The 18,614-nt window shown below is 50.3% G+C and overlaps 1 protein-coding gene across 2 annotated transcripts in view; it reads right to left on the bottom strand.

The window, feature by feature from the left end:
• The window catches only part of ELK1 (ETS transcription factor ELK1), a 795,254-nt gene that overhangs the window by 433,376 nt on the left and 343,264 nt on the right, over positions 1–18,614 (bottom strand). For both annotated transcript variants that reach the window (XM_069647417.1, XM_069647418.1), the window contains one exon: positions 10,681–11,142. In XM_069647417.1, the coding sequence (XP_069503518.1) occupies positions 10,681–11,142 (462 nt within the window). The remainder of the gene's footprint in view (positions 1–10,680; positions 11,143–18,614) is intronic.

Genomic DNA, 18,614 nt, shown 5'->3' with positions numbered 1-18,614 from the left:
CTTGGATATCCCTGGAAAGTGTGTGTCCTCTTGTTTGTTCAGGTAGTACATGGCTGTGGTGATGTCTGTCAAGATCAGAACTGTTTTCCCCTGTAACTGTGTTTGAAAAGCTTTCAGTGCTTTGAATACCGCTTACGATTTACGTGGTTGGACGCTACTTGTTGTGACCACACGCTGTGTGCAGTCTGCTGAAGCAGGTGAGCACCCAACCCCATGAGGGTTGAGTCGTCGTGAGTGGCTTCTACTGCGGGAGTGGTGAAGGTTTTCCCCTTCAAGAGGTTTTCCCTCGACCACCACCGCAAAGAGAGAACGAGAGCTGGCGAGACAACTACCAGATGTTCCCATTGTCCGCTGGCTTGACACCACTGGCTGTTGAGCCACTCTTGCATGGGTCGCATGCGCACGAGGAACTAAGTAAATGCAGGACGCCATCAATCCGAACAGTCGCATGGCCTTGCGTACCATCACTTCCCAACTGGCTACATACTAAGGGATCTGAAACAGCATGTTCTGAACCCTCTCGTTGGTGGGGAAGACAAGGCAGTCTTTTGTCCGAATTAGAGCCCCTAGAAACTGGTTGACTTGACTGGGGTCTAGGCTGGATTTCTTCTCGTTGATGCAGAATCCCCGACTGAAGGAACAAGTTACTTACCTGTAACTGTTGTTCTCCAGCATGGGTCTGGCATGGATTCACATGCTCATGAATATTCCCTGTCAGGCCGGGAATCCTCGGTATAGAAAAAAATCAGTATCAGTTTAGTTTCTGATATGTCTTTCTTAGTATTAACCAATCACTGGTCTCTGGGTCATACTGCCCCCAGCCAATGACTGCCCTCTCCCCAAGCCCCGCCTCCAGCAGCCATCCTCAGATTTGGTAGCACGTAAAGTGGCAGTATGACCAAGTGAAGAGCTGCAGAGGGGTAGGCGGGAGGGTTCACATGTGAATCCATGCCAGACCCATGCTGGAGAACAACAGTTACAGGTAAGTAACTTGTTCCCTCTCCAGCATGGGGTCTGGCATGGATTCACATGCCCATGAATAAGAGAATACATAGCAGTACACACATGCACAACCACGGGAGGTGGCAACAGGCTCAACATTAAGCAACTCTTAACTCCAAACTAGTCTAACCTTAGGCGAACAGGTTGCGCAGCACTGCTTGGCTGACCCTGGACTCCTCCCTGGAGTCCCGATCGACGCAGTAGAATCTTGTGAAGGTGTGCGTCGACCTCCACGTCGCAGCCCTGCAGACGTCCAGCAGGGGCACACCAGACAGGAACGTCGTGGTAGCAGCGATTGCTCTGGTCGAATGGGCTCTCGGACGGCCGGGCAGCTATCGGTTTGCCAACCGGTGACAGTGCATGATGCAGCCGGAGAGCCATCTGGAAATGGAAGTCTTCGAGAGAGCCTTCCCTTGATTCACAGTCCCAAAGTTCACAAACAGTTGTGACATCTTCCGAAAACTCTTCGTGCGGTCCACGTAGAACTTCAGCGCTCTAGCTACATCCAGCGAGTGCAAAGTCCTCTCAGCCGGCGACGAAGGCGACGGGAAGAAAACTGGCAACACCAAGGGCTCATTGAGGTGGAAGTCCCACGGCAACTTGGGCATAAAGGATGGGTGTGTCCTCAGCACCACCCTCGTGTCATGAAAAGTCAAGTATGGAGGCCTGCAAGATAGGGCCTGGATCTCCCACTCGTCGTGCGGAGGTGATGGCCACGAGGAAAGCTGTCTTCCATGACATGAACTTCAAAGGCGCCGAATGCATAGGCTCGAAAGGGGGCCCCCAGGAGCTTGGTCAGCACCACATTAATCTCCCACGCCGGGGCAGGAGCCTTCTCCGGCGGGAATGATCGGAATAGTCCCTTCATGAATTCTTTCATCAGGCGATGAGACCACAAGGACGCCCGTCCCGTCGTCCTGGTATATCGGGAGATTGCAGCCAGATGTATTTTGATGGAGGCGTGAGCCAGTCCAGCTTTGGCCAGCGACAGTAGGTACGGCAGTACTTGAGGGGCCGTAATCCGCAGAGGGTTAATTTTCTGTGCACGGCACTAGACAGAGAACCTCTTCCATTTATGTCCGTAGCACTTGAGAGTTGAGGACGCCCTGGCCTTTGCAAGAATCTCTCTGCAGTCGGCCGGGATGTCGTACCCTCCAAACTCTAGTGCTGCAGGAGCCAGGCCTGCAAGTTCAGCGACTCCGGGTCGTGGTGAAGAATGGCGCCCCCTTCTCTGGAGAGAAGGTCTGCGTCCGTCGTCAGCTTGACTGGTGGGGACGTTGACAAGTCCAGAAGGTCCGGGAACCAGATCTGCCTCTGCCACGCCGGTGCGACGAGGATCATCCTGCACCGGGACCTCTTCAGCTGGTTGATGAGCCGGAGCAGCAACGGCAGAGGAGGGAATGCATAAAGAAATAGGCCGTCCCAGGGGAACGAGAAAGCATCGCCCATGCTCCTCGGCTGGGGGAACCTGCTGACGAACCTCCGGCACTTGGAATTCGTCGCCGTCGCGAAGAGATCGATTTGGGGTTCGCCCCATCGTCGGAAGAGTCGATCCACTTGATCCTGGCGTAGTTCCCACTCGTGGAACGAGCGCAGCTCCCTGCTGAGTGAGTCGGCGATCGTATTTTTTATTCCTGCCAGATGAAGAGGCACGAGAAACATCCCTTGGGCGACGGCCCAATGCCACAGATCCTGGGCTTCCTTGGATAGGGCCGGGGACCTGGTTCCGCCCTGCTTCCGGATGTAGAACATCGTGGTGGTGTTGTCGGTGAAGATCCTCACCACCTTGCCCTTGAGGGATGGAAGAAAGGACCTGAGGGCCCAAAACACTGCGCGGAGCTCCAAGATGTTGATGTGGAGAGACTTCTCCTCCGGGAGCCAAAGGCCTCTTGCGTGAAGATCTCCGGAGTGTGCTCCCCAACCTTCCAGGGAGGCGTCCGTCGTCACTGTCACCTAGTGAGCTGGGGTCTGAAAGTCCGTGCCCGCCAACAGATGGGAGCGGGTACCCCACCACCGGATCACCTGACGAACGTCTCGTTGAGAGGGATCTTGTCCTCGAAGCTGCCCGTTGACAGGATCCAGCGGGCGTCGAGGAACTCCTGTAAGGGTCTCATCCTAAGCCTGCAAAGGCGCACCAGATAAATGCAGGAGGACATCATCCCGAGGAGGGACTTGATAGATCGTACCCTGGCCATGTCCGTGGCCAGCAGACGCTGCACCTTGCCCAGAATGGTCCTGGTCCTTTCCTCCGACGGTGAGGCCAGCCGCGCCACTGTGTCGAGCTTGGCTCCCAGAAACAGGGCGACTTGCGACGGAACCAGGTGGGATTTTGGAAAGTTGGAGAATCCCAGGTCCGTGAGCAGCTGGAAGGTCTTCGCAGTGTGCTCCACGGTGAGCTCCCTTGTCCTTGCGCAGATGAGCCAGTCGTCCAGGTAGGGGTAGATGTGGATCCCCTGTAGGCGCAGCCGCGCCGCCACCGGAGCGAGGCACTTGGTGAACACGCTGGGTGCCGACTTCAATCCGAACGGGAGGGCCTTGAACTGGTAGTGCCGCCCTTGGACGACGAACCTGAGGAACTTTCGGTGTCTTTTTAGAATGGGGATGTGGAAGTACGCATCCTCCAAGTCCAACGACGACAGGAAATCGCCCTCCTCCAGCTGTCCCAGCACATGCTGGAGGGCGACCATACGGAACTTCTGTGCCTTGATGTACTTGTTCAGTCGTCGTAGGTCCAGGATGGGGCGCCATCCTCCTGTCTTCTTTTTTACGAGGAAGTACCTTGAGTAAACGCCGGAGCCCGAAGCCCCTTTGGGACGAGCTCGATGGCACCCTTCTTGAGCATCGCCCTTACTTCCAACAGTAGTTGAGGGACGTGATTTTCCTTCCTGGCCACGGGTGGAACGCGAGGGCACTTCTTCTGAAACTCGAGGGCGTGCCCTTGGGCCAGGGCGTCCAGCACCCAACGGTCGGTGGAGATGGACTCCCACATGCTGACGAACCTCGCCAGCTGGCCTCCCACTCGGGTGCTTCAGCGGGGGCCTGACCCCACGGTCGGTTCAATCTTGTTTGGAGGCCGCCTTGCCTCCTTGACCTCCTTGTCGACGACGACGGGCACCACCTGACTTGCCGCGTCCCCTGTAGGCTTCCCGGGACGAAGATCTTGCCGCTTGGCGGTAAGTGGAGGAGCCACTGCCGGATCCCTTGGAGGCACCTTGTCTGCCTCCGGAGCTCCAAAAGGACGGCCGTCGTTGTTGGAGCACTCCCAGTGCCCGGGCCGTCTCTGTGTCTGTCTTGATGGCCTGAAGGGACTCATCAACCGCCTTCCCAAACAGGTTGTTCCCGTCGAAGGGCATGTCCAAAACCTTGGTTTGTACGTCCTGGCGGAAATCCGTGGCCTTGAGCCATCCTCGTCGTCTCAAGCAAACGCTGTTGCCCAACTGACGGAAACCGGTGTCGGCGATGTCCGTTGCCACCGTGATGGCGTGGTCCGAAGCAATCTCCCCCTCCTGTAGGATTTCAAGGGCCTCAGCCCTTTTGAGGTCCGGAAGGAAGTCTAAAAGAGGGGCCATTTTGAACCACAACTCCCTGTCGTAGCGGGCTACGATAGCCAGGGCATTGGCCGCCTTGAAAGTCATTGCTGCGGATGAGATGATCCGTCGTCCCATCGTGTCTAACTTCCTGCCCTCGCCGTCCGGCGGGGAAGTTGATGTCGAGGCCGATGCCCCCCCAGCTTTCTTCTTTGCCGCCGCCGAGACGACCGAGTCCGGGGTAGGTTGTACCCGAAGGCACAAGGGGGCAGCGTCGGGGACCCGGTACTACTTCTCGTCCCGGTCCCTCTTTGCCGGCGCCGTGGCAGGGGTCTTGAGAAGGGCGAGCCCCTCATCCCAGATGTCATCAAGAAGCGGTACGGCGAGGACCGTCTTCCTTTTAGCCTTGCGCTGTTGGTAAAGGAACCCTGCTTTCTTCTTTTCTTCTGGGCAGAGCTGAAAAAGCTTGGATCCCCTGGAAATCATGGCGTGAAAGGATCCAATCTCGTCGGGCGGGGACGCCCAAGCAGGGGGCGACATGTCCCGTCGTCGCCTCCGTCGTCATCTGTACCTGTCGTAGCCGTGTCCGTGCCTGTATCATCCCTTTGGGTAGTAGACCGGGGGGAAGGCAGAGCAGGCCGCAGAGGTGGGAGACGTGGCGTAGGATGCGTCCTCCTCCTCTTATGCGGTGGACTCTCCGAAGGTCCTGGCTCCGGTTCCCCCATCGGGTCTGGCTCAGGTATCTCCGTCGGGGGAAGGGGCAACCTTGTCCTTATCTCCGAGCATAAGGACTGAATCGCTGACAAAATGGCCGCCGAGGTGTCTTGCGGCGCTGGAAACGACGGGCGCGAGGGCTCTTGAGGAGCCTTGTCAGCGACACCGTCGCTCTCGTCGTCGCCCTCGTCGGGATCCCTCCCGATGGGCTGGGCCTCTTCCACGACTTCGATGAGCTCTTCTTCAGAGGTCGTGTCCGTATCCATGATGGCCACCAGCCCCTCCCCCACCTTTTCCAACGCGGACTTCGTGGGGGTCTTCTCAATTGGCCTGAAAGACTACTCCCTCCGCGGTGGCAGGGAGACTCTGGGTCCTGAGGGCGCCTCTACTGGTGTAGCCTCCACAGGCTGAGCCAGGGCCCGGCGACATCCTCAATCGAGGTCTTAGCAGGGTGAATTAAGGCCATCGTCACCTTCTGGAAGCCTGGGGCCTTAACCTTGGGGGGGGGGGGGAGAGGGTCCGCGCCTCGCTCCCCCTCTGCCGGAATCTTTGAGATTGACCGGGGCCTCTCCAGAAGCTTCGCCGGGTTCTCAGACTTCCTCTTACCCGAGCCAGAGCATTGGCTCGTGGTTGATGGTGCCAGAGAGGATGCGCCCTGCCTGGCAGCCAAGGAGCCCGACCGTTCGGCGCTCCCGGTGCCCGCAGACTCGCGGTGCTTAGCCTTTTGTTGGGCCCCGGTCGCCGGGGCACCCTCACAGGACTTAGAAGACCGCTCGGACTTCTTTTTCTTCTTCTCGCCTAACGGGCTCTTCCCTTCCAGCCAGTTGGCAAGACGGAGGTGGCGATCCTTCATGGTCCGCTCCGACATGTTCCCACAAAACGCACAGTCCTTCTTGTGCATCTTGTCCTCATGGAGACAGAGGCATAACGAATGCTCGTCCTCCTTGAAAACATTCTGAAGCTGGCATCCAGGGCAGGTCCTGAACAGCTTCCCGGGCGTCGAGCTTCCTTTCTCCTGGGCCATGTCAGGGGTAGGCCTCAGAACTTCTGGAATCCTCCAAAAGCATAACTCGACGAAATCTTCACCCTTGAGGGACGTAGAAAACTCCGAAACGGATCCCGGTTGATCGGATGTAGAAACGGTGGAGCTTGAGGCTCTATTTAACTGAAAAATGAGAAAAATCTCCTGAAAAAGCGCGAAAACGCAGCAAAAGCTCAAGAGCTACAGCACGAGGACTCCCAACACTTGAACGTGTGGTAAAAATCTGAGGATGGCTGCCGGAGGCGGGGCTTGGGGAGAGGGCAGTCAATGGCTGGGGGCAGTATGACCGAGAGACCAGTGATTGGTTACTACTAAGAAAGACAGATCAGAAACCAAACTTATACTGATTTTTTTCTATACCGAGGATTCCCGGCCTGACGACGGGGAATATTCATGAGCATGTGAATCCATGCCAGACCCCATGCTGGAGAATAAGAGGTCTATTGTCTTCTGAGTGTTCAATAGGCATGTCTCGTAGGACTCCCCTGTTATGAGCCAGTCGTCGAGGTAAGGCTAAACCGGGACAGATAATCTGCGCAGGAGTGCTGCCGCTACTGTCAGTACCTTTGTGAACACCCTCGGTGCTAGGGCAATGCCGAAGGGGAGTACCTTGAACTGATAGTGCTTATCCTCTATCATGAACCTTAGGTATTTTCTGTGCGCTGGCAACATCGAAATATGAAAGTATGCATCTTTCATATCCAGTGTTGCCATGTAATCCCCCTGTTTCAACAGCGGGATTACTTCCTGTAAAAAGACCATACAAAACTTTTCAGGTTTGACAAACTTGTTTGCTGGGTGCAAGTCTAGCACAGGGCGCATGGTGAGATCCTTTTTGGGTATAAGGAAGTACACTGAACAAATACCCTTGTATACCTGTAGAATAGGGACACTTCTCTAGCGTCAAGGGTCTGCATCTCTTGCAGTCGGATTTGCAGGTGGTCCGGCGTCAGGCATCTTGATCTTGACGGTCTGAACTGGGGTGGTCAGGCAAATTCTATACAGTACCTGTGGGCGACCGTCTTGAGTACCCACTGGTCTGTTGTCTCCCATGCAGTAAGGAAAGATGTTATAGGCCCCCCCGACCGGGGTGGCATGGGAGGGGACTTGGATCCGCAGGTCATTTCTGACCAGAGGCCGGAGCACCTCTGGGATTGGAACCTCGTCCTCTATCTTTCCCACGCTGCTGTCCTTTGGGTGGATAAGTGGTGGAGGTATTAGACCCATGTCCCGAATTCCAGTTGTTTCCTGCATTATACTCGTTCTGGGAAAAACGAGATGTCCCTAAAAGGACCAGCGGGAGCCGCTTCCTCTCTGGAGAGAGGGCTTCTGGGTAATTTGTTGAAGGGACTGGAGTGTTTCATGTTCTTTCTTTGCTGTTGGAAGAGCATCGGCCACTGCATCCTCAACAGGTTTGTTAATCAGTGCTGCTTGTGTCTCTGGCTTGAAACCGGAGTTCCTCAGCCATGCAGGTCTCTTGAGCAAGGTACCTTGTGCCAGGGTTCTTCTCGCTGGATCTGCAGCACCCAGATTCTTTTTGAGCACATTCTGGTTCACCTGCTTGCCTTCAGAAGTGATGGCGAGCAACTTGGTCCATGTAGTTTCTGGCACTTCTTGAAGTCCTTCTTGCAGAAGGTTCCACTGCACGTTTGCATAGCTGGCCAATTGTGTGGCGTTATTGGCTATACAGGTGGAAAAAGCAGCAGTAGTTGTTACACTTTTTCCCCAGTGCATAATGTTTCTTGGACTCCTTATTGGGTGGTGCTTCTCCTGTAGATAGGGGAACACAAGCCCATTTTCTAGTAGTGGTAATCACTAAAGAATCTGGAGTGGCATGACCCTTGATGTAGGCAGGCTCGGTCAGAGAAGGCCGAAACAGCTTCTCCACCCTAGGGTTCACTGCCCTGGTTCGGGCTGGCATCAACAAGGAAGGTGCCAATCTCCTTTTGATCGAGTTCAACAAAGCTATGGCCTGGCTGGCCGGAGGCTTTTCTTTGAGTATATCCTCCACAAAATCATAATCTGGAAAAGCCTCTTGAGTGGCGATCTGAAAATGGTCAGCCGCCTTCTTCAAGATGGTGTTGAACACCATCTGGTCATGCACTGGGAGTCTTGGCGAGCCGGAGTGGAGGGCAGGGAAGGGAGGGGATCTATGCACAGGACATTGGGATCCAGGATGGGAGTAGGGGACATCCAGGGTTGAGCATCCACCTGACCGCTATCTTCCCAACTGTCCATAAGACCTGTCTGATCATCCACATTGTAGTTTTCCAGAACGGGGCCATCCTCATCCTGATCATAAGTGTCCATAACATCATCATCTGTGAGGACACAGGTATACTACTCATGTGAATCTTTCAAAATCCTTTGAAATGTGGATACAGGCGTAGAGGGGCAGTCTTCTCGAGGCCTCTTGGGAGCAAGGGTCTCAGAATAAGAGACATTTTTCTAATCTGTCCATACTTCCCTCAAATTTCTCCCTGGTCCATGAGGATGAACCAGAGGAGTCCAGGGGAGGAAAGGGTTCATTTTCTTCCCTGTGACATCGAGATGTGCCCTCTAATGTGCCTGATAAAGACACAGGACTCTCCGTATAGTCCTGGCGAGGTTCGGGGAGCTGTGGCGTGCCTTTTGTCATGTCTTTAGGCCGTTCTTTGTGCTTCGCCACCTCCTTCAACCTCTCCTTCAGTCTAACTGCCGAAGTAATCCTTGCAATGCTATCGGCAATGGTCAGAGAATCTGGGCAGTCTACCGGCTGAAGCGGAGGCTGAACGGTGGATTTCGACGCCACCGGGTGAACTGGAGGCTGAGCAGTGGATTTCACTGCCACCCTGATCTTTAGCGGCATCTGTGCATCCTCCTGGAGCGCCTTGACGTCCGTGTGTCTTTTAATGTTAGCCCTCTTTGCTTTGGATTGCCCAGTCACAGGCCGCGACTGCGGTTGCAGGGAAGGGTGCAGATCATGCCGATCAGAGGATCCCATCGAAGATTTCGACGGTTCTGTTGGCACTTTGGCACGCTTCGACAGTGCCGCCAAAGCAGAACCTTGGGTTGTGTGTTTGGTGTTATGATCGTGTGCCCCCCTGTCGCTGGGCGTTTTCCCCATAGCGTGACTCGCATCAGGCCTGGTGGGGTCGGGAACGGGCATCGTGGACCGAGGACAGTCCACTGTTAGGTCAAAGGCTTCCGACACGGAGGCCTGGTCATCGCTAGTTTCCCCATCACTTTGGCGGTTGCAACAGCGGGGGAAGAACATTCAGCCTTCAACATGCCGTAAGCCACCCACCGCTTCAAGGAGTCTACACAGGCCGCGCAACATGCTTCGTTGTAGTCGAGGGGAAGACAGTTGTTGCACCGAGTGTGCTAGTCTTTCGACGGATATTTGGCCCTGCACCAGGGACAAAATCTAAATGGCGTCTTTTCCATAGCGAAAGACAGTTACAGTGATAACAAAACCCAGGGAGCAGAGAGGGTGAAAGAGGAAAGGCATACTTGTAAAGAATATGTCCACCCGACCTCACTCTCCCTATTGTGTTTGCTGGTCAGAAGGCCCGGCCACGTGGACGGCAGCGCCGCTGGGATCAACAGGCATTGAAAGTCTGCTGCAGCCTTCGGCGTTGTTTCACAGGATTCAACTGTCAAAATGACTTAACGGGAATAACGACAATAACGCTATCCTCTATGTAAGAGCTCTTCATTAGGGCGACCAGTAATCTGGGCAGAAAAAAACAATCTGAGGGACCTCGGCACGTGAGGGATTTTGGGTACACTACACATCACGGTATGGATAGTGTTACAGACATGCCTATGCCGACGTCCCCTTTCGATCCTCGAAAGACAAGATGCAATACTCGGCGGTTACTACTGGATGTCAGACCATATGCACAGCATGTGATTCTAAGCAGATAAACAAGCATCAGAAATAATATTTGTAATCTCAGTTTTCAGCTCACTATGGTCTGTCCTAATTCCAGGAGATAAGGTCATGTGCTCTGGTTGTTTCTGTCAATGAGATGGGGCATTGATTTAATGACCCAAAGGTTCTTTTGGTGGTGGATCTGTTCAACTACTCTTTGATTTTAGCTCCCTAGACTTTTTAAGTTGCGCTTTGTATTAAAACTAAATGAAAAGTACAAAAAACATCCTTGGGTGAAGTGAGTGACGACGAAGGCAGATTTAGATAAAACAGAAAATATAGGCTGGAGTAGGAGCGACAGGAAATAATACAGCATGAGAAAGGTACATGAAAATTGACTGCACAAGGTGTGGTTTGAGTAGAGGTGGAGCCCAGCAGCTGAAAGGGCTACAAAAAGGCAATGATGGGATAGAGAGGTGCAGATAGAATACCTGCAGAAAAGAGAGGGCAGTGCAGGCATAAGGGTGACAAATATTTACCTGCAGAGGAAGGTCATCCTCTTCTGGTCCCTGTATATGGATTTCCACCGGGATGAGGTCTGCGTTTGGCTTTCTCTCCTCAGTGACCAATGGCTCGGCACACTGCCCCCTGGCAGGAGGCCCCAGGTTGGCATCACTGGGCACTAGCCCCTCTGGTACAGCACTTTTTGCCTGTGGTAGTGTCAGACCAACTGTCCGGCCAAAGCTCTGTGGCTGGAGAGACTGGATGGTAAAGGTAGAGTAGAGGCCTGATCTCATATACTCGTTTCGGCTGCTCTTGCAGGTGCCACGGGGGATTTTGGGAAGGCCAGCTGAAGGATCACCAGGCTTGGCAGGTTGTGCTAGGTCACACAAGGCTTCAGGATGTCGGGCCTCATCCTTCATCGTCTCCATGACCACTGGGTCAGGATATGATACAAACTTGTAAACAAACTTCTGTCCGCTGACCTTCTTGATAATGTTCTGCAATAAAATTCGAAGAGTTAATTAGAAAAAGCTGGGGCAGAAGCAAAGTAAAATCCACGGACTATGACAGCACATTTGTTTCCACCCCTTCGTATCTGTTCTAGTGTCAACCTCTTTGCCTGGAAACGAGATATGGGCCTAATTCCTGCAATAGTCCTAAGATATTAACTTAGCACAACTCTCTTGTTCTATGTTCCCTCCACATCAGTGCTCATGGAACTGTACTTTAGCTCCTGTAATCTTTTTCTGCAAAGGTTACACCCATCTTACTTCCACTATCACTGCTTAGCATGAACCATAGGCCCTCCAGTCTGTGGCCAATTCCCAGCCCTCTTGTTAAACATGGACACAAAACAACTTTCACATTAGGTAAAAACTGTTTAAAAATCCCATGCTGGAGAAGCAAGTGCCATGTAGTGCAGTGTTTGAAAAGATGCAAGCTCAGGAGTATATTATTTCCATGTTTTGAAATGTAGTACGTTTACAGTGTTTATTGTGTGTGGTGGCAGCATGCTTCAGGAACTACAGTGTCTAAAACTCTACAGGGCAGCTGTCGTAGTAAACACTTGTAAGTATGAGGGCTGCAACAACTTATATTATGGACTTAATTATGATTGTAGGAGTTTTTTTTAATTGGAATGCCGGTTTTGTGTTAATGGCTTTCTGCATGGACACACGTTTAGTGTATTTGGAACAGTTGAATAACTAATAAAGTCAGCATGGCGTAGGGTGTAGTGATAAGATTAGCAAAGTACAGTGGTCGAATTCTCATAGGCATAGGTGCCGAAAGCTAAAAGGTCACACCAAGACAGAATAAAGGCCTTGTGGCTAGGGTGAGGAACTTTGGGTGTAGCATATGTGTTACTTTGCTCAAGAATTTACGACTATGAATATAAGTGTATTTTGGATTTTTTTAAAAAAAGAATTCTTTTTAAAAAAGAACAGATTCTTAATAAGATTCACAAAGCACACAGGTGAACTGGACAATCTCCATATACTAAATGCAAAAAAGTATGGTTTCTCACTTTATGCTCCCATTAATGTCATGACTTGTCAGAGCACATCATTATTCTATAGTTAATTCCAAACACCTCTCATAAAAAACCTTTATGTACCTTAAACAAATCGTTAAAATGGCAGCATTATCGGATCACATTGATCAATTGATTTAGTTTCTTTTGCCTGATTGATGATGTATTTTTCATATAAACAGCTAACCTACGGTCAAAGAAACGAGTAGGACCAACAGCCGAGACAGACACAAAATGTTGAATTTAACCAAAGGTTTATCAGGGATATTTCCAGGATTAGGCTAAATTCACAAAATGCAACATAAATTCAGCAATTACAGAATGGCTTACCTTTGTGTTCAAGAGTACCCTTTTTTTGGTGAACCTGAATCTAGATTCCCTTCCTGTACTGAATTATCAACTCACAGTCCAGGGGGGGTTTAAAAGTGTACCCACACTACATTCTTGTATCCTTGGGTCAGTGACTCAGGAAGCTTGTTTGTTCTTTGTTATGTGAGGTACCATTCTTGGGCCTCTTGTTGCCATGTGCATCCGCACGCCAAGTCTGCTCAGGGGTGAAAGCTGGGGCTGGATAATGGTGAACAAACCCGCAGAGCTTCCACCAGGAGACAAGTAATGTGGGTTTACCTAGAGTCCTCACTTCAGCTTCCTCACCAGGTCCCTGCTGTCTCAGGGTCCTGTCTTTCTTCCCCAAAGCCCCGTCCTCCTTGATAGGTCTTGGAGTTCTTGTGTGTAAGGGGACCTCTGATGCACTGCCTGTCCTCTTCCCCCCACTTCCTATACATCGTCCCATACTGCGTGCCACTGTGCCAAGAGTCTGCACCTCCACCCATTACAAGCCTCTCTTCCGCCTGCCTCGTGGTCAATGTCTCAAACATTCCCTTTGAGATTTCTCCTGACTGTCATGCCTGCTGGACATACCTCTGGACCAGGAACGACCTCTCCATACAAAATGAGTTACGCCCATAGAACCATTAGACCATTCTACTCAAAATGGAGGTTGTTCGATGCATTGCCCGGAAAACGACGTCTGCATTTTTCACGTCGTTAAAATTCACGTGAGTTAGGTCCATCACGTGTATCACGGCAGTGCGTACATAAGCAGCGTGGAAACTCCGATCGCTGCTTCTGATTAAGTCAATTTTGGCGTTTTGGTAGCTGAATTCCGGACCTGCGTTCTCGCATTCCCTTCAGCAACTTCTTTGGCCTATTTTGAGCGTGCTTCCCTACACACGCTAATTCCGGAGCTGCGTGAATCCTGTTCGCGTGCCAAATCTCCACGCGGACACTGTCTGCAAGCGCGGCTGTCCTGAGCTGCGTGAATCCTGTTTGCGTGCCAAATCTCCACGCGGACGCTGTCTGCAAGCGTGCCTGTCCTGAGCTGCGTGAATCCTGTTCGCGTGCCAAATCCCCACGCGGATGCTGTCTGCAAGCGCGGCTGTCCTGAGCTGCGTATATTCTGTTTGCGTGCCAAATCTCCACGCGGACGCTGTCTGCAAGCGCGGCTGTCCTGAGCTGCGTGAATCCTGTTCGCGGGCAAAATCTCCACGCGGACGCTGTTTGCAAGCGCGGCTGTCCTGAGCTGCGTGAATCCTGTTCGCGTGCCAAATCTCCACGCGGACGCTGTCTGCAAGCGCGGCTGTCCTGAGCTGCGTGAATCCTGTTTGCGTGCCAAATCTCCACGCGGACGCTGTCTGCAAGCGCGGCTGTCCTGAGCTGCGTGTATCCTGTTTGCATGCTAATATCTACACGCGGACGCTGTTTTCAATCGCGGCTGGTCTGGCTGCGTGTATTCTATCGCGTGCAATCCTGCAGGTGGTTTTCTGAACTATTTGTGAACCTTTGGTACCTGTGACAGTTAACAGGTGAAATTCTTATTTCTGTTCATCGTGGGAAAGGAAGTATTTCATGAACTATTGGAAAGTTATTGTGCACAGTACTTTGGACGCTATCCTGTGGTGCACCAACCCGGTATCTAGCGAGAGCCTTGTGCCGTTCGGGATAAGTCTCCCTTACTAATATTCCCTTCCTTTGTCGTTTGTTCAACTCCTGGTTTTCTTCAAGGAACTTCGTGGATTACTTCATTTTTTGCCATAAGGTCAGTGTCTGAATTAATGCTAAACTGTGTTATCTTAATAATTCAATTGGGACAGTTTATGATACTTTATCTATCCTAGGCATACTTCCCACACAATTCCCACGCCCTTTCCAGTGATCCATCTCTCTGCCCGTTTCATCCAGTCAGAGAGTTGTATCATTTGGAAGGTCTAAACTGACCTACCTACAATCAAGTCGCGTGAAAAAGGGATCCGGAAGAGCCCTACCAATTGTATCCTTTTTTGGTTACCGTATCCTTTTCAATTGATACATTGGTGATTTATGACACTGACTGGCGTTTATCTCAGTTTGCCTGTCTCTGGATCGCTTTCTCTTTTGGAGTCTCTCTTGCTCTCCACCCTCTGAAATGTTCTTATACCAACCCTCTAGCTATCTTCATCCAGCCTCTAAGTCCAACCTTCCAATGTCTCTTCCCTGATGTTTACTTTCAAGCTTCTCCTGATGTCTTTTTTCAACCTCTCCCTGATCTATTGCATCTACGCCAACCTCCTACAGATGCCTCATTTCAACCTCCTCAGACCGCCACCTGCCACCTCGATCTCCATCTCTCTTGCTAAGAGATCAATAGCATTTTGTTAGAGACATACAGAGACATTGCTCCAGTTCTGGGAGAAGGCAGGAGTACATCTTTCATTCAAGGAGATTGTGATGGACATGAAGCTACACGTTGGGCAATTCATGCCTCCCCTTGGGCCTAGTACAGAAGTGGCTGAGATCAGTGGGAATGGGTTGGTTCAGGCAGTGCCAGTAAAGCGGGATTGAGCCACATACATTTTAAATCACATTTGTCAAGTTAGGGTTAGCAGTGCTACTTCAGATAACTGGGCGAGGCAAGGTCCAGGGAGCAAAATGAGGATGTTATTGCCAAGACAAACGCAATGGGCATTATTACGAGTGCATCGGTAGCCGTGCCGGAAAAACCACCAGGCTGCCGCCGGACCCAAAATACCATTCCGCCTCCGTGATTGCTGGAATCACCTGGGCATTACAACCCTAGTGACCTGGTAATTCCGGAGGCGGAATTCCGTAAATCAACATTCCCATGGAGTCACATAGGACTCCCAAAGGACTCCATGAGGATGGGGATAATGGAAACACTGGTTCCGTCTATGACACAGCGGGTGTTTCCATTTCCGCCTGCAGAACTCAGAATCAGCCGGTCCGGAAACAACAGTGGTGGCGGATTTACCACCATAAAATTATTTTTTAAAACAACAAAGAAAAACAAATGTAAATTAAAACAAAAACACATCACTGTCTCGAGAATTATATTTTTCGCAAAAAAGAAACAATTATTGCAGCCCATGAACGTGCCGAAGGGACGACGTGGGTCAATTTACTTAATATATAATATGAAACAGGGTACCTACAACTAGCTGGAGTCTTCAGAGGGTGATGGACCCCAGATTACACTCTGATCAAACGTGTACAGATTCTACACATGGATCCAATCCCATACAGGGTGGGCTAGCACTAACATTGGTAGGCCTCCATAAACACCGTTAGACAAGATGATGAATTACCTGAAGCCTTTCTAGAGGGAGAAATATTAGTAGGCAACCTGCAGATTTACTAAACACATTTCTTATGCTACAATGAACACACTAAATTTCTCGCATGTGATGTACTAGTTGTGCGTGAAAAGTTCACCTATATACACAGGGCCTCCGACCCCCTTGATGCAAATAACTGAGGAAGAAGAAATTCAGGATGAGCTTAAAAATGTTCAAAATCCAACCAATGGCCAAGGCCCAGCAATTGGAGGCATTGGCTTCCTCTAATCTTTAAACTGAGAATTGTTTTATCTGATCCATCTCTTCACTGTATCTCTCCCAGATATCGACACTGAACGTCCTCCAGACTCTATTTTCTTTGCAACCAAAATCATGACAGATCCAAAAAGTAAATAGAGAAACATATCACTTTTCCCAAACTTTCCAAATGTTATACTCCCTAAGCCCACCCCCAAAGTCCACCCCAACAAACCTCAGGCCATATGTACCTAAAACAATAAGATAACAGGGGACATAGAAAATAGGAATGAGGACCCATGTTACTACCCCGCTACATGGATCCAACTAACGCCTCTGTTAAAACATACCACATCATTATTGCTCAAATATTGAAATCCAACTATAGGCACTCGTCAGAGGAATACAACAGTCCGCTCAATAGCATAGGCCATTCTGTCATATTCCCTGTATCCACATCAACATACATGGTTCAATACGAATAAGCGGTTGTATACTAATTGACCTTTTCACAATTGACCTCAGGAGAATTGACCTAATTTAGAAGGTCAATTAGGACATATATGCGGGGGAAACCCCCCCCGAATTCCCCACCCAATCCAAAACACCCACAGCCCCCACACCCAATCCCCTTATATTATTTATAATCCAAAACCAACCCAATAAATATATAAAATAACTAAAATAATATGAAGGTCGATTGTGCAAAAGGTCAATTGTAAAAGGTCAATTTGGAGAATACCGAATAAGCATCACCAACTGTGCACTTGCCCATTTAATCAAGTCATGCATCCAATCTGTTATTCTGGGGCCAGTGTCACTAAACTATGACATGTCTATTCTCTGTTTAGTCAACACCAAGGCCACATCCACCATTTTGTTCAGCTTTTTCACAGATTTCCTTCTAGGAAACTGTGTCCCAGTAAGCATACCAACTGGGAGTCTGTCACCCAAGAGACTCCCATATCTCTTATCTTGGCAAATGCACCCCCCTCTACCGCTCCAGAATTTTCCCATCAGGCAGTGCCATATCAAGGGCAAATATTGGGCCCCTTCAATCCTGCATCTAAGGCACACATCTGGTTTTGTCAGGTTAATTGTGTGCATTCTCCTCAGAGGCAAGTATGTCCTCTGCAACACATTGCACTGTATGAGACGCAACCTGGCATTTCTCGCTACTGCTTTCATGTAAAAACGTCCTCCAGACTTGATCAACAAGCCTTGATGTTGTAGTAACGTTGGCAACTCCTTAGTAAGGGAGCGGCCACAGTGGATGCCCGGGACCCCCATCTCCTCTTCTGGTCAATCTTTGCCCAATTAGGGACGTTCTTCTGATGAATGTCCATATACTCTTGAGTCCTGGCCATAAGAGGCATCATTTGGATGTGGTAGCCTTCTCTGTGTGTCCCAGTCATAGGGGAACTACCACCATACTTCGGTTGCACTTGGTTGTATGTTCCTTTTTTGATTACCGTGTTTTATAATGTTTGCAACTTCAGGCACCAAGATGACAAATTATGAGTTATACTTGTGCTCAAACAATCAAATCAAAATGAAATCACTCACCTTTCCCCCTTTTTGATCCACTTGACTTCCTCAAGGAAAAAAAGGGACAAGCTTATTGACGTCTTAGATCGCACATCATCACACAAAAAAAGGGGGGTGTAAAGGGATTGTTTGTGGTTTGGGAGGCAGACAGGCAACGGGAGAGTTGAGGTGGGAATAGAGACACTTCAAGGCAGATTACCGGCGAGTAATACAATGACACCACAGCGGTTCGAATGTGCCATGCTTCGACGAGTGACTGGTAGATCCGCGCAAACATGGCAGATTGGGCTGGGGAGGAGGGTGTGAGTGTGCCCAAAAGCAACGTCCCTCCGTGAGCAAAGGCCGAAGTGGACACTGATGTCCAGTGCCAAAACCAATTAACGGCACAGTGATGGATTTTCAGCCAAGCAGGGTTCCTAGCAGCAGGACTGTAGGCAGAGGGAAAGAAGGGTGCAATCAGAATGCACCAAACCTTAGTAGGATTATTGGCGGGCATAAATATTGTCATGAATGTTAGCAGGCGGCTCAACAACACGCAGACAGTCATTCAGATTTTAAGTGTGGTCCATTAGAACTACTTAGAGGGTTGGGCAAAAAAAGCAACACAAATGTAGTGAAAATGGTTGTGTGTATAGTTAAGTTGCGCAAAACAGATTAATCAATCATACTATCCAATACTCTGAGTAAGAGTCCTATCTCATAACAAATTCAATAGTTCATAGATGAAGAATATCCAATTTGTGAATAGTGATTTTTAATTCAAGCACAGCCGACATGTGTTTCGACCATCTGGTTGTTCTCAAGGCCAAAATGTTGCTGGGGGTTAATCCGTAAAGAGTTTGGCAGGATAGCTTCATGGATGAAGATTCATTGTTGTGGTCTGTGAGACTAATGTCTCTTTTATAGAGGGTCTTTGGGTAAAAAGCCCACTTCAAGTATGGCTCAAATGCCTTAAGAGGAAAGAATGTGGTGTTGCACGTTGGCCTGTTCTTTCAGATTAAGGTTCTTTCAGTAAACCAAG

The sequence above is a fragment of the Ambystoma mexicanum genome, chromosome 2q (genome assembly GCF_040938575.1).
Source record: "Ambystoma mexicanum isolate Mex_15411 chromosome 2q, UKY_AmexF1_1, whole genome shotgun sequence".
NCBI lineage: Eukaryota > Metazoa > Chordata > Amphibia > Caudata > Ambystomatidae > Ambystoma > Ambystoma mexicanum.
Note: the sequence above shows the minus strand (reverse complement) of the source record. Positions and strands in the feature narration are given on the sequence as shown.